At 42.6% G+C, this 17097-nt stretch overlaps 1 protein-coding gene across 5 annotated transcripts in view; it reads left to right on the top strand.

Annotated features, from left to right (window-relative positions):
- The window catches only part of LOC115477350 (glutamate carboxypeptidase 2-like), a 378970-nt gene that overhangs the window by 243111 nt on the left and 118762 nt on the right, over positions 1–17097 (top strand). For all 5 annotated transcript variants that reach the window (XM_030214175.1, XM_030214174.1, XM_030214177.1 and 2 more), the window contains one exon: positions 740–821. In XM_030214175.1, coding sequence (XP_030070035.1) covers positions 740–821 — 82 coding nt within the window. The remainder of the gene's footprint in view (positions 1–739; positions 822–17097) is intronic.

The following is a 17097-nucleotide window of genomic DNA, read 5'->3' as shown; positions in this document are numbered from 1 at the left end:
AAGCATTACAAAATATTTCATAACATTAAAAAACTCCAATTAGACCCTCCCACCCCCACCCCCCACACACACACTGAATTATAGTGAAGGCATCCAAAGTGCCCTAAGTTTTCAATGAAACCATTTCAAATAGAGAAGATGTTTAACAGAGAAACACTTATCTGGAGTGATGATCTGCCTACAAAATCTTAAATATTCAAAACCTGAAGTATCAAGTATCTGATATGGACAATGTTTCAAAAAACTGCCTCAGGGAGACCATCCACACCAAAATGCCCAATTCAAGCACTTGTCACAAAACGTCATTCTTCTCAAACCTCTAAAATCTACTAGCTCTCAATAGGGTACAAAACTTGTTGTGGGAGGCATTCTGTAACTACTTGTAGTTTGCATCTTTACCTTCACTCACGATTAGAGTACTGAATCTTTGTAGGCTGTGTGATTTTTATAGATCAGCACAGATGCTCTGTATTGTGCAAGCTTCTGAGGTTCCACAGGTTCCTTTGTCCTTGAAAGAACATGAACCGTAATATCTTTCCTGTCAGACCAGTCAAATATTTCATAGTCTACAAAGAAGATTGTAGGTTTCTTGAGGACTAATACAGCTCTGCAACACTTGATATAGGAAAATACATTCTCTATTGAACAGGCAACCCTGCTATATTATTTTAATATATACTTTAAAGTAAATGTAATAGCTCCATTTGTATGTGTGGGTATTTTTTTTTTTAAATCCCAGATGATGTAACTAAAGCAACAGAAGAATTCAAGAAGGCAGCAAGTACTTTGCACAAAAGAATTGAAACCCTGGACATTAAGAAGTAAGTATGGCTTTGTGTGATATTTCATATACTTTTGAAGGTCAAAAAATTACTTGATATATGAAGAATCAATGAACTGTCCAGAGAACACATTCAGCAGCTACCTGAATTCAGCATCTACTTTTATACTTTGTATGAAATTTTTGCTGCTGTAACCTTTAGCAATTTGCCTCCACTCCAGGGTCCTTTATACCTGCTGCTGTGTTATAGTATCCATGAACCATTTTATTAACAGAAAACAACATTGATATCTCATTACATGAAAAAGATACATTTCTATGGTGAATGATTTGCATTTCACAGCTAGATTTTATGACTTGTTTTGCTTATCAGCTTTATGGGCTATAATTTAAGAAGTATGGAAGAAATAGGAGAAAAGTTGACACTTAAGCTTAGGGTAAGAACACAGATTGCATCTATGGTACATGCATAATATGATAGGTTTGGTGGTCCTGCAGTATCATTCATCATTCATCTAACTAGTTAACCCCCCCCCCCCCCCCCCATAACATTGGTGGGATCAGACGACCTGCTATTGCCGCAAGCTCTCAGATGAAATCTCTGATCTCTCCAACTAACCTTCAGGTCATTCAGCCATATTATGGGACTCTACTACTTATCATTTCTAAAGCGCTACTAGACGTACGCAGCACTGTACACTTGAACATGAAGAGACAGTCCCTGCTCGACAGCGCTTATAATCTAATTAGGACAGACAGACTCCACTGGATATTAGGGAAGGGCATCCAAAAGAAATTTGTCTCATTTTCATTTAGAATTTTTTTCATTTCCAACAAATGTCCTTAATAGTGTACCCTGTTCTTAAAGAGTGCATACTATGTGCACATAGGAGAAACTGACCACTCTTGTTTGTGCTCGTTCCAATCCCAAAATGGCTGCTGGGATCTCCAGCATCAGTCTGAAGAGACTGCTGCTGGAAATCCCTGAAACTATTTTTACCTGGAGCTGGCCGTGCTCAGGAGCAAGTGGGGATGCTCCTGCGCCCACTACCCACCAATGACAAGGTAGGCCCAGGAGGGGAATATCGCCAGGGAGGTGGGTTCAGGAGGGCTGCTGCCAGAGGGGAATGGGTCTGGGACGGGGCTGCCACTGATGGGTGGGTCCTGGATGGGGCTTTTTTTGGTTAGGTGGGGGAAGTGGGGGCTGTTGGGGGGGGGGGCAATTTTATTTTGGGCTTTGGTTTCTGCCATAACCGAGTGACCAGTTTCGGTCGCAGCTTCGGTTTCAGCAGAACCCAAAAGATCCTGTTTTCGGTTGAGCTGTACACATAGGGCCAGATTCTATATATGGCACCTAGAAAATCCACACATAAAACATTTCCGCTTAAGTGCATTCTATAAGTTGCACCTAGATTTAGGCGCGGTATATAGAATATGCTTAGTCAATATCAGAGCACCTAAAACTACATATCTCCATTTGCACCAACGAAAACGTGGCATAAATCCCAGCATGTAGATTTAGGTGCAGAGGGCCATATTCTATAACAATGCATGCCATTTTTGTAACGCCCATTTCTCTGCCCATAACCACACCCCTTTTTGTCTACACACATTAAAATTTAGGCACATTGTGTTACAGAATACGCTTAGAGAGTTCTGCACGTAAATTCTAATTATTGTCAATTAGTGCTCGTTATTGCTTGTTAAGTGCTGCTAACAACACTGAATTAACTTACGCATGTTGTTACAGAATAAGCTTGGATTTCGGTGTGGATCTCTAGGCGTGCTTTATAGAAGCCGGGGGATAGTGCTCACTTGGGTGCATGCAGAAACTATTGTGCATGCACACCCTAGGTAAAAGAGTGTGTACTATGTGCAAATACTGTAGTGCACACTCTTTTAGAAATCTTTCAAAAGACAGCTCATTCCTGCTGGATATTAGCTAGCCTTTCCTCCATTCTCCTATCCACTACTTCACAGTATACCTTGAAATGACCAAGTGGTAAAATTTTATTTATTCATTTCTGACTTTCTATACCGCTTTACGGGCCCCTTTTACCAAGCTGTGGCAAAGGGGGGTCTGCGCTGGTATCGGCATGTGTTTTTCATGCGCGCCAAATCCCCTTTGTACCGCAGAGGGTAAAAGGGAAGTCTCACTTTCCTGCACCTCAATGGGTGGCGGTAAGAGCTCCCCCCGAAATGACCGTGTGGCAAGTGCTTTACTTGCCACACGGCCATTTCGGGGGGAGCCCTTACTGCCACCCATTGAGGTGGTGGTAAGGGCTTCCGCTCTAACCTGGTGGTAGCTGGGCAGCATGCAGCACTGCCTGATTAACACCAGGTACACTCTGGCGATAGAAGAATAAATACATTTTTGTAGCGCCGGATATAATGGTGCACTAAGGGTGGAAAGTACCTTCGGACTGCTGCGGTAGCCCAGTGGTACTTACTGTTTAGCGAACGGTAAGCCCAAGTTGAGCTTACTGCCGTTTAGTGAAAGGGGCCCTAACTGGCTAGCAGGGCCAAGCGGTTTACAGAAAAGACAAATCAAGAAAAGAATTACAAAAGTGAATAAGACAGACATTAATTCTAGATAATCATCCTAAAATAAAGTAAGACATATATGATAAATAAAATCAAATGCATCAATTGGACGGACCTGGTGCACAATAGATTCAAAAGCTGATGAAAAGAACCCAGTGCAGTATTACAATTACATAGGCAAGAATACAATAAAATGTGAAATAGAGACCTCGGCAGTGACAACATGACATGTTTCGCAAAGCTGTGTCAGGGCTTGGTCCTATGTAGATGCTGAGAGCGTGGCAACATTGACATAGGAGCGGGCCCTGACGCAGCTTTGCGAAACATGTCATGTTGTCACTGCCGAGGCCTCTGTTTCACATATTGTATTCATGCTTATGCAATTGTAATACTGCACTCAGTGGCGTAGCTAGGTGGGGCGCAGGGGGAGCGGTCGCTCCCCTAAATCGATTTCTCAAAAAAACGGCGCCTATGCACATGCAAGCGTCCCACCTTCCCGCTTGCACGCAGTGACGCTCTGGTGGTGCCGCGCCGCCTATGCGCAAGTACTGTCACCTTCCCGCATGCACGCGATGCTGCCTATGCGCATGTGCCGCCAACCTCCCGCTTGCACGCAGTGCCACTATCAGTTCTAGAACAGGATCGTCGTCGTCGTCGTCAATGCCTGCCTGCCAGTGCATCAAAAGTGAAGAACAGACTGCTGGTGTGCGCCTCCCAGTGTCCGCACTTTCCCTCCAGGCCCGCCCCAACATCCTCGTACCAAGGCGGACGATCCGCCCCGCCGGCGTCACAGTCCCCACCCTCTTCTGCCACCCGGTACCCAGCCTTTAAAAAAGAATCGGTGAAGCCTCGCGTCTGCTGCTCTCTCTGCCCTGCTCTGCGCTGCTGCAGCTGTAAAGCAATTTGCTCGTCGGCCCTTCCTTCACTGTGTCCCGCCCTCTGATGTAACTTCCTATTTCCGCGAGGGCGGGACACAGTGAAGGAAGGGCCGACGAGCAAATCGCTTTACAGCTGCAGCAGAGCAGGGCAGAGAGAGCAGCAGACGCGAGGCTTCACCAATTCTTTTTTAAAGGCTGGGTACCGGGTGGTATCAGCCAATCTATACGCTCTGTCCTCCTTGAGGGCGAGCCAGTTTCTTTGAATAAGAAGGACGGGTTCAGCTAATAGAAGAGAGCATGGAGCAGGTTGACTGACGGGGAGGAGCGGTCACAGGACTCCTGCAACTAATCAAAAGGGCAAAAAAGTAGAGGAAAGCTCTGCAGGGACTCTGCTAACTGATGAGGGGAATTCTATTGTTTTCCATTTTTCTCTCTGTACCTATACATATACTTTGATCACTTGTGATGCTAATGGCAAAAGAAGACTGGGAGAGAGTTTTGGTACTGAGACACAGTCAGCTGGAGATGTTCCCTTCTCCCACATCCTCGCCCCTAATTGTTTCCCTTTTTGTGCTGGCTGTCAATGGGAGCAACACTAGACCCAGATTCTGGAGCCAGTTCTGTTCTCACTATGCTGAATGGGACTGAGTCACAAAGTTTTACCAAAGAAGAGGATCCTCAGAACAAAGAATTGCCTGAGTTGAAGATGGGAGCACAAGAAAGGTTCTTCTACTCGGAACAGACCCAGATGGGCCAGGAGAACTGTTCTCTGAACTTCTTCTACCCAGGACAGACAATGCCAGGTTTTGGAGTATCAAGTTCTGGGAGGTTTTTAAGTCCAGCTACAGGGTCTAATGGCTACCCAGTCCCTATCTGTGAAGTGTATTCTCCCAGTGGTGTCAGTGCTGACTACCCTTCTGCCAGTGAGGATGCCTACTCCAGTCCTGTGCAGTACATTTTTCAACGTGGGCCCCACTATCCTGTCCCTGGATATCAAGCATCAGGGAAACTACAAGTTGTTCTAAACAATTATCCACTTTGGGTGACATTTCACAAGCATCAAACAGAAATGATCATAACGAAACAGGGAAAGTGAGTATTAATTTGATTTTGGATTTAATTGCTGAATTTTTCTAATGAGCTCAAGACAAGTTACAAATTCAGATACAGTTTATATGGGAGTTTACGATTTAGGTTTTGACCTGAGGCAATGATGGGTGAAGTGACTTACCCAAGGTCACATGGAGCATCTGTGACTTGGAATTTGAACCCTGTCTTCCCTGGTTCCCAGCCCACTGCACTAACCACTAGGCTACGCCTCCTCTGCAATGTGGAATAAGAACTTCATTCCTCAGCTTTAATAGGATTCCAGAAAACTAGAGAGAATGCCACCTTAGAAGTGGAAGAGTCATCTGTGTAGGTGTCCGCTGCGGATGTTTCCATTAAGTGAACTTGTACCTCCTGCATATACCAGAGACTGTGTCTTTCTATGATTGGTTTCATTGGACTAGATACCTCAGTTATCAGCTTTCCAGAGGTCAGTGGAGAAACAGCACAATTACACTGGGCTCTTCACTGACCTGATGAAAGGAAGATAACTTTGGAAAGCTGGTGGCAAACATTGAATTAGTCCAGTGACATCTCACCTACAGCTGGGTTCTTGCCCATTCTTTCATGCATTTAAGTGAACAAACATAGCAACTGCAATACTGAAATCATCTCCAGTCACTACTTTTTATTTGGCATTTTATTTTATTTTTTTACTTTGGTTGTTGAGGGTTTTTCAAATAAATCAGGCACACGCTAGGTGGGTTTTATAGACCTTAACTAACATCGTAGTCTGTTTAATCTCAAGTATGAGGAAGTTTGTGACATACACAACGTTGAGCAAACAAAATTAATCTCTTCAAGTCTGGCCCTCCATCGACAAAGCTGGTAGACAGGTGGGGACTGGGTCAGGGAGGGGGGCTCAGATGGGGTCTTCATAGTACTCAAGTGTAAATTGCAGGTTTTGCTTTGAATGCATTCACAAATTGCTTCCCCCCTACCCTCCTCCTTTTCCTCCCTCTGTTATCTGTCCGCTGATATTCTTTGGTGTGATTACCTGATTATTTCTTGTAATTTGTGTTCCCTACCCCTGTTATTAAAATTTAATAAAAAATTTCTAAAAAAAAAAAAAAAAAGAAACACTACTCACACCTAGTGCCCACCCATAGTGCCCACCCATATTAGTTCTGGGCCCACCCAAAATGTCAGGTCTGGCTATGCCACTAGTGCAGCCTGCAGAAGTGCTTGAAGCCAGGAGAAAGAGAACATCATCCAGACAGCTGCTGAGCTGGAGCCGCAGCGGCCATTGTGAGCTGTCTTGAACAACATTCTTCTCCTCCTTCTCCTGGCTTCAAGCAGTGCAGGCAGGCAGGCAGCAATGTGGAGGTGCGTGGGGCCTAGGCCAGGGTCCTCTTCAGTGCACGGTCCGCATCACCCAGTGTGTGGTCGATGCAGGGCAGGCTGCAGTGCTGCAGCCCAACTATTTGGCGATGGGGCTTGGCCTTGGCATATGAGGCTGATGGATGTCAGCTGTTCTTCTTTGACGGCTGGCTTAGCTGTTGGGGTAAAGTAAGAAGGGTCCAGGGACCATTCCGCGGCACGTGCTGTGTGTGTGCTAAAGCAATAGGAAAAGATTATTACAAATAAATGTGTGGTCCATCTGTAAAAAGTCTAAGGCTATTCCAGTTGGATAAGCATTAGGCAGTGCCTTCAAAGGTGGAGGACAAAAGATTTTGTTTTCTTTTTTACTTTTTTGGCAGCTTTTTAATTTATTTGAAAGCTTCCCATATCTAGATTTAAATACCATGAAATAAAAATTGAACATCACTAAAACAGTTTTTAGGTTTGCTTGCTTTGTTTTGACTGTACTAGATGATGGCTGTGCGGGGAAGGGGGAAACATAGACTAACTTAATTGGCTTCAACTTTTTGATGCCATCATCCCATCTCCTGTTTTCTTCAACCTTCTTGATGTCAGACTTCATGGGATTGGAGGAGGCAAGGGAAACAAAGAGGAGATACCAGACCTTTGGAAAGGGGGGGGCAGGGGAGGAATGAGGAGATGCTGGATCCGGGCAGAGGGAAGGAGCAGAAGATGGATGGGACTGGGAAGGGTGGGACAGAGGGAAGGAGAAGGAGATGGATGGGACTGGGGGGGTGGGAGAGGGGAAGAAGCAGGATGTGAAAATAGGGATATGAGAAGAAGGGCAGGAAAAGGGGGTGATGTAGGGAAAGGTTGAGAAATAATGTGAATGACCTAGAAGACAGGAAAGAGGATAAGAGTCATTGAAAATGGATTGGGGTACTGGTGAGGGGTATAGGAGAAGGGGATGAGTTTCTGAAGGGAGTTGAGTTAGGGTAGAAAGAGGTTAAAAAGATGGTGAAAGAGAAGCTATTGGGCATGGGGTATAGGGTAACAGACAGAAGAGTGGCCTTGAAGGCAAGGGAGGGAAGGAGACATGGATGGAGCTGGGACCGATAGGGTGATGAGATGCAGTGGAGGGTAGATGAGGGCAAAGAGAGTGAGTACAGAGGATGGGAATTGGGGACTAATGAAGTGGGTGAAAGATGGGAGAGGAATTTAGGAGACTAGGTAAGGGAGAGATAGAGGGGGGAATGGGAGTGCTGGAAAAGGAATGAGAGGGAGATGGTCAAAGCCAGTAGGTAGACGGATACTAAGGACTAAAGAGTGAGAGAAAAGTGGGGAAAAAAACATAAAATGAAAGATCAGTGCCAGACAGATGCAGAGAAGGACAGGAAGAAGATAAGAGAAGAGCAAGGAAATGGAAAAGCCAACCTGGAAAAGAATTTAGGAGAAGACTTACACATGAAAAGTGGAAAAGAGACTGGGACCAGCCCAACTAGAAAAATAGAATGCTCAGACAACAAAGGTAGAAAACAAAACATTCTTTTATTTAATGCTTTTTAAGGACTAAGATGTGCCTGCTTTGTGAAATGTACATGTTTTTCGTATTGTTGTATTTTGCAGAGTACAGGAGAAAATACGTTTCTGTTTCTTTTTTTACCAGTATTTGCACTGCTTACAGAGTCTGGCTTTCTTGAAGAGATCTCTATTTCAGTTTTTGTGGGCATTTTTTTTGTGGTTCCCTATTTTGTATCACATGAGGGTCTGTCCATGTTCTGCATATGTGACTGAGGTGACAGATTCTGCTAGCATGTAGTGTTTTGTGTAAGAATGTTCCTTTTTCCAGTAACAGGTATATTGGTGCTCTAGGGTCCAGTGTCTTTTCATAGGTGGGTTAGGGCTCTTGTGTGTTAAGTTTTCTGTATAGATTTTGAGTGTCTTTTTGTGTTATTTCATAAAGTGTCTGGCCCTATTGTTTTTGATATGCTGGCTTCATATTCAGCATTTTAGTCTGGTGCATGTGTGTGTTTGTTGTTGTTTTGTTTAAAAATAGCCTTAATGAATATGTATGAGATGTACATATGCAAATGTGCCAAGCCACACCCTTTGCCCCCCAAAATGAAACAGTCAAACTATGCCCATATCTGGCGCCTATTTTACAAAGTCTGCTCCCCCAGACATCAAAACCTAGCTACGCCTCTGACTGCACTGGGTTGTTTCCATCAGTTATTTGTTACATTTGTATCCCACATTTTCCCACCTATTTGTAGGCTCAATGTGGCATACATAGTACCGGAGAGGTGTTTGCAGACTCCGGTGTAAACAAATACAAAGCGATATTGTGGTAAGATAAAGCTCATGTGGCACAGCCACATTAGGGAATCGTACAACGGAAGAGTTGTGTTATGCCCATTACGTACTTTAGTTCTGTTGTGTCGCAGACATCAGGCATTTATGTTGGATTGGTAGGGTATGCCTTTTTAAACAGGTTAGTTTTTAGTTTTTTCCAGAAGTTTAGGTGGTCGTACGTAGTTTTCAGGGCTTTTGGTAATGCGTTCCACAGTTGTGTGCTTATGTAGGAGAAACTGGATATGTAAGTTGATTTGTATTTGAGTCCTTTGCAGCATGGGATGCGCAGATTTACCCTGCAGAACAAGGTTTTGTAAAAATTGGGTCATTAATTAGCCTTGTAACCTTGTTTGCTAAGCTGTGCTAGAGGCACGCTAGTGTTTTTAGCATGTGCTAAGCATTAGCGCATGCTAACCATGTAGATGCCCATAATATTCCTATAGACATCTTACGGTTAGCGTGCGCTAATTTTTAGCATGTGCTAATATTTAGCATGCGCTAAAAATGCTAATGCACCTTAGTAAACAGGACCCTTAATGCATACTATTTATGATTTATTAGAATATATCAACATTTTTGTATGCCCTGACATACAGTGTGCATAAGTGTGTATAATAATGTGGTGCTTTCATCCAGCGGTGCATTCTTACATAAAAAGACTCCATAATCTTTAAAACCTTTAATTTATGCTTGAGACTTGCCATTAAAAAGTCGGGTATGTTAGTGTAGATCATTAAGGTACACGATTACTTTTGTTGTAGCAGAGCAAATAAAGGACTACACTTACTAATGTGCATTAACATATTAATGCATGCTATTCCACGTTAACATGCTTTAAAGCAATTTTATGCATGCTTTTTGTAAGTAGACTCTGTTGGCAATAATCAGATCTGCACCAATCATGTATGTTAAATCACATTTACATGCATTAATGTAAAATAATGCATACTAATATGTTAATGCACATTAGTAAAACTAGGCTCCATATTGTATTTTTATACTGAAATCAGTGAAGGCAGGACTAGTTCCACAGTTAGGGCCTGTTTACTAAGGTGCATTAGTGTTTTTAGCGCGCCTACATTTAGCGCCTACGCTAACCATGTAGGCGCCTATAGGGATATTGTAGGCATATACATGGTTAATGCGCATACATGGTTAATGTGCGTTAAAATGTTAACGCGCCTATAAGGCTGCTTAGTAAACAGGACCCTTAATTTTATTTAATAAACAAACAAACATTAGTAGTCCGCTAAATTGTACCTTCTGTCTGCCTAACTGCTCACTTCCTCCTATAATATTAAATATAAGACTTTTGGTTTTCATATAAAACAAACAAAAAAACAATAAAACACTCCAGAAAAGGAATTTGGGCTTTTCAGTTCTGATTGAATCTCCCCAAAAATTGGCCTGTGGAACTCTGATGATATCAGTTGGCCCTGTCATAAGTCAAGGAGAAAATTTTGTGAAAGCTATGGTAATTGGAATGAGTCCCAGAAAAAATGCCTGAGAGGAGTAGGACCAGTGGGAAGTCTGACCACCATCAGTCAGAGAGGCAACATTACTACTACTACTACTACTACTACTATTTAGCATTTCTATAGCGCTACAAGGCGTACGCAGCGCTGCACAAACATAGAAGAAAGACAGTCCCTGCTCAAAGAGCTTACAATCTAATAGACAAAAAATAAAGTAATCAAATCAATTAATGTGTACAGGAAGGAGGAGAGGAGGGTAGGTGGAGGCGAGTGGTTACAAGTGGTTACATGTCAGGAAAATAGGTCTGGCAAGGGACTCCAAGTTCTATTGATGTTAGAAATTAATTAATTAATTCTTTTTTTTTTTTTTTTTTTAATTAATTTCAAATTAAATTGACACGTAAATTTTACATTGTCATGAAATACAGCATTATAATGTTATATAAAGTATATGGATACAGCTCAAATATAAAGGGAAGAAAATAAAAGTAAAAAATAAAAAAAAACGAAAGAAACATTTTTTCCCCCCATCAGTATCCACTAAACTATTAATCTTTAACATTCAGTTATATTGCTTCCTTAGACCACCTATTGAGGGGGGGGCGGGCAAACATATTAGAGAAGTTACTTATTATATTCAATTTCAAGAAGAACTGATGCAATCCCAAACTCATATCATAACAGGCTTTTTAGAATCTAAGAAGACTCTCAATTGGTCAGGCGAAAAAAAGACATACTTTGTTGAACCTAACCGAACTATACATTTACATGGGTAGGCCAGTAGGAAAGATCCTCCCAAGTCCAAAGTTTTTTGTTTTAATTCCAGAAAAAGTTTTCTTCTCTGTTGAGTAGATTTAGTAACATCTTGAAACATCCAAACCTTGGCACCCGCAAATAGAGTGACTGAATTCCGAAAATAAAGTCGTAAAATTGCATTAAGATCTTGCTCAAAAGTAAATGAAATTAATAAAGTCCTTCGCTCCGTATTAGCGTCCAAAGTTTGTTCTAATATTTCGGATATATTCGCCAAATCCAAACTTTTCTCTCCTAGACCACCTGGTTCAACTGGCTCTTTTCCTTTCTTCTGGGGTAAATAAAAAATTTTACTTATAGGAGGAAAAACTTCCTGGGGTAACTTTAATATCTCAAAGGAATATCTTTTAAACATGTCCAAAGGTGATATCCCTGGGAGTCTTGGAAAGTTCAGAACCCTTAAATTTAGGCGCCTGTTGTAATTTTCAAGTTGTTCTATTTTGTTATGCACAAATAGTTTATCTTTTACAACAGTTGCCTTAAATTCAGTTAGTTGTTCTGATTCTTGCTGTAAATGTTTAACTCTATCTGAGAGTTCAGCTTGGATCTTTTCTACTGAACCTTGAAGTTCTTCAACCTTAGTGGTTAAAATTGTAACCTCACCTCGAGACTCCTGTAAAGAAGCCTCCATTTTCTTCAACACCTGCCAGATAGTCTCCAGATTCACCTCTGCAGCTCTTTCTATGCTCTCCACCAATACTGGGGGAGCTTGTTCCAGGCGTTTCTGTTGCAGTTCGGGATCCCGCTCAGGGTTCTCGCTACTCACACTTCCGGTGGAGCTCGAATCTCCCTCTCTTACTGCAATCGCTACTGGATGCGAAGGTATTTTGGAGCCGGGGGAGGGGATAAAGATGTTTCATTGGCCCGTAGAGAGTCCTCTTCTCCCGGGCTCTCTACTGCGGGTCCCGTCCCTCTTGTTCCGAGTTGGGATCCGGTGGTTAAGTAGCGCTCAAGTGTCGACTGAAGCGGAGTCGAAGATGAGGCAGGCGGGATTCTCATCCTCGTCGCGCCTTTCCTCATTGTGTGCGGCATTTGTTTAGCGATATCAAAATATAAAGAGAAAAGGTAAAATTTTCACAAAGAGGCTCCGAGGATCTAGGAGCGCTTCCCCAAACCGCAGGTTGCATCCACCATCTTGCCACGCCCCGCATTAATTAATTAATTCAATTATTTAGCCCATCCTCCCAATAATTCCCAGAACAGGTTACAAGGCTATGTAACTAATAAAAGAAGATCTAAAACATAAACATATGCCTAGTGGGTCCTGGGTGAAGGAGAGAAAGAGTTGTGATGCTAGAACCAAGAGAAAAGGAGTCTTACTGGAGGGATCATGGTACTGGAACTGTGCTGGGAGAGAATCAGGGTGCTGGGCTTTGGAGGGTGAAGGGGTGAAAATCTAATGCAAAAAAAAAAAAACGGAATCACACTTAAATCAACCAAAAAATTCAACTAAAAGCAAAGTTTTGTGCTGTGGTAGCACCAATAAAACCAATTTTCAGTATCCTAGAAAACACTTAAAAGCCTGAAAAATAAACACCTACATTTATATTTTTAAATACCTGTAACTGGAAAGTCCTAATTACATTCATTAATATATATTTCCTCTAAATATTTGCTTTTCCACCCAGACTCTTTATGCTGTGTTCCTTACAGATTTTATGAAAAGTACGTGAATCATAGTTTCATTCTGGCTGTCTAGGAACCAAGTTAATGACTATCCAGCTTATTTTCGAAAGAGAAAAACGCCTATAGTGCGACCTAAATCGGGAGATAGACATTTGTCTCGCAAAGGCGCCCAAATCAGTATAATCGAAAGCCGATTTTGGGCGTTTCCAACTGTACTCCGTCGCGGAAACGAATAAAGTTGACGGGGGCGTGTCTGAGGCGTGGTGGAGGCGGAACCGGGGGCTTGGTTATCAGCCGAGGAGAGATGGGCGTCTTTAGCTGATAATCAAAAAAAAAGGCGTTTTTACCACGATTTTGGGTCACTTTTTTTTTTTACCCTTTTTTTTCACGAACAAGTCCCAAAAAATTGCTCCAATTGCCTAGATGACCACTGCAGGGAATCGGGGATGACCTCCCCGGACTCCCCCAGTGGTCACTAACCCCCTCCCACCAAAAAAACCCCACTTAAAAATTTTTTTTTCCAGCCTGTATGCCAGCCTCAAATGCCGTACCCACCTCCATGACAGCAGAATGTGTTCAATCCTGTCACAGCTTTTCCCTGGGTCAGATGTGGCTCTCGGGTGCAGTACAGGGTCACATCAGAATTGCATTGTGGTGGGTGTAGGGTATTGGGCTCCGTGATTTCATTAGCTTGTGTTACAGTCTCACGATGTTGGTAGTTGGTAGGCTCTTCTCCCATGGTGCTTTTCCCCCTGCCTACTGGGTCAGAGTGTGCCCTGTTGTGTTTCCTGTTGTAGTCCATGCGGTAGTGGCCATTTTTGTAAGCCAGTTTTAGTTCCCTTTCCTGTGTTAGCCACGTTACAGAACTTAGTTCTTCCCTTGAATGTGGCTGAAAGAGGGCATTGTACAGCATTCTGCCAGCTCTGACCTACTGCTAATCTCAGTACCAGGGAGACTCGTTGCCAGTGGGGCACAACCTCTGATCTGCAGTTAACTGTGAGTAAAGGCGGTTATTCCAATAAAGGACGTTTTCGGAGAGATTAGTCTTCAGGTGTCAACTGGTGTGCCAATGTTATATAGCAGCAACAAGTCCTAGAGGCCTGCGTGTATGCAGATCCCTGGAGCACTTTTAGTGGGTACCGCAGTGCACTTCAGCCAGGTGGCCCCAGGCCCATCCGCCCCCCCCCCCCCCACCACCTGTATTACTTGTGCTGGTAAATGGGAGGCCTCCAAAACCCACTGTACCCACATGTAGGTGACCCCTTCACCCCTAAGAGCTATGGTAGTGTTGTACATTTGTGGGTAGTGGGCTTTGGGGGAGGGGTTGGGAGCTCAGCACCTGTGGTAAGGGAGCCATGCCTGTGGGAGCTTTTTCTGAAGTCCACCGCACTGACCTAGGGTGCCCAGTTGGTGTCCTGGCATATCAGGGGGGCCAATGTACTACCAATCCTGGCCCCTCCCAAGACCAAATGGCTCGGATTAGGACGTTTTTGAGCTGGGCGTTTTTAGTTTCCATTATCGCTAAAAAAAACAAACGCCCAGCTCAAAAACGTCCATTTTTTCAAAAATACGGTTCGGCCCGCCCCTTCACGGACCCGTTCTCAGAGATAAACGCCCATGGAGATAGGCGTTTCCGTTCGATTATGCCCCTCCACGTCATATTAAATAGAATAAGACACCAGTTCACCTTTAAAATTTGTTTCTGAATATAAGCCACTATCTAGTTAATAAAAATGGAAGCTAAATCTATTTTGAACTGATAATTTATTGCCATCACAATGCTGAGAAATTTGATGAATGGAAAATCTGCAGTGAGAACAATTGTACCTCTTTTTTTAAAACATAAGGACTCTGAAGTCACCTCAAGGTATTTTGCAAGCATTTCATTTGTTGGTACAATCATGGTTACTTATGTTTCATAAGTACATAAGAATTGCCACACTGGGACAGATCAAAGGTCCATCAAGCCCAGCATCCTGTTTCCAACAGTGACCAATCCAGGGCATAAATACCTGGCAAGATCTCGAAAAAGTTCAATACATTTTATGCTGCTTATCCCAGAAATAAGCAGTGGATTTTCCCCAAGTCAATTTAATAATGGTCTATGGATTTTTCCTTTAGGAAGCCGTCCAGACCTTTTTTAAACCCTGCTAAGCTAACTGCCTTTACCACATTCTCTGGCAACGAATTCCAGAGTTTAATTACACGTTGAGTGAAGAAATCTTTTCTCAGATTCATATTAAATTTACTACTTTGTAGCTTCATCGCATGCCCCCTAGTTCTAGTATTTTTGGAAAGAGTAAACAAATGATTCACGTCTACCCGTTCTACTCCACTCATTATTTTATAGACCTCTGTCATATCTCCCCTCAGCCGTCTTTTCTCCAAGCTGAAGAGACACTTCAGCCTTTTCTCATAGGGAAGTCATCCCATTCCCTTTATCATTTTCATTGCCCTTCTCTGTACCTTTTCTAATTCCACATATCTTTTTTTGAGATGCGGTGACCAGAATTGAACACAATATTCGAGGTGCAGTCGCTCCATGGACCATGGACAAATGCACAGTTGAATACACTCCCCCTTTCAAACCAGTGGCCTTAAAATGTTGTTCATATCTTTGATATTTACAAAATCATGGTGTGACTTGCAACAAAAATGGACAATTTCTTTTCCGTAAGGAAGTAATAGGAGATTTTTGTTTTCTTTGGTTATCTGATAAGAGTCAATATGTGCTTTCTGAAAGTCAACCAATCAAAAGTATCCTGTGGGAAACTACACATATCACAGGTTTTAATCAAAGCTGCCTGTGGATATCTCATGACATCTGCTATGCTGTATCAAATAGCACTGAATATCCATTGGACTATTACATGGTCGCCAGTGTTAAACGAAAGAAAGCATACAGTGTATGAGGAACCAGTTCTAATTGATTTTTCCCATCTATTCTAAACAAGATAACATTCTATAAATATGTGTCATGAAAGCTGTTGCCATGGCCATATCCTTTCTGACAGTGAAATGTGTTTTCTGTTTTAAAAAATAGTACATCAATCTGTTCTCCTATCTGCATTCAGGTGTCATTGGAAATGTTTCTCACTGAGTGTTAAAATAATTCTTTCCTTTTCTACATAAGATTTTTTATTTCAAAAGAGAAGATGGAGTGAAGCTGATGTGTTGCATAAGACAAAACGCAGAGTATCCTATTTTATGTTTTACATTTTGATTGCTAAATTTTGATTACTTTGTATGAATTGGCATGCAAAAAAAAAAAAAGAAGCTATTTAAGATCTAGTCTTTCTTAGTGTAAGAGGTAATGGTGCTGGGTCCACTGGGAAACAGTGATCATTATATGATTAAGTTTGACTTAATAACGAGTGAAGATACTAAGGAAATAAGTACATAAGTAGTGCCATACTGGGAAAGACCAAAGGTCCATCTAGCCCAGCATCCTGTCACCGACAGTGGCCAATCCAGGTCAAGGGCACCTGGCACGCTCCCCAAACGTAAAAACATTCCAGACAAGTTATACCTAAAAATGCGGAATTTTTCCAAGTCCATTTAATAGCGGTCTATGGACTTGTCCTTTAGGAATCTATCTAACCCCTTTTTAAACTCCGTCAAGCTAACCGCCCGTACCACGTTCTCCGGCAACGAATTCCAGAGTCTAATTACACGTTGGGTGAAGAAAAATGTTCTCCGATTCGTTTTAAATTTACCACACTGTAGCTTCAACTCATGCCCTCTAGTCCTAGTATTTTTGGATAGCGTGAACAGTCGCTTCACATCCACCCGATCCATTCCACTCATTATTTTATACACTTCTATCATATCTCCCCTCAGCCGTCTCTTCTCCAAGCTAAAAAGCCCTAGCCTTCTCAGCCTCTCTTCATAGGAAAGTCATCCCATCCCCACTATCATTTTCGTCACCCTTCGCTGTACCTTTTCCAATTCTACTATATCTTTTTTGAGATACGGAGACCAGTACTGAACACAATACTCCAGGTGCGGTCGCACCATGGAGCGATACAACGGCATTATAACATCCGCACACCTGGACTCCATACCCTTCCTAATAACACCCAACATTCTATTCGCTTTCCTAGCCGCAGCAGCACACTGAGCAGAAGGTTTCAGCGTATCATCGACGACGACACCCAGATCCCTTTCTTGATCCGTAACTCCTAACGCGGAACCTTGCAAGACGTAGCTATAATTCGGG

The sequence above is a fragment of the Microcaecilia unicolor genome, chromosome 9 (assembly GCF_901765095.1).
Source record: "Microcaecilia unicolor chromosome 9, aMicUni1.1, whole genome shotgun sequence".
NCBI lineage: Eukaryota > Metazoa > Chordata > Amphibia > Gymnophiona > Siphonopidae > Microcaecilia > Microcaecilia unicolor.
Note: the sequence above shows the minus strand (reverse complement) of the source record. Positions and strands in the feature narration are given on the sequence as shown.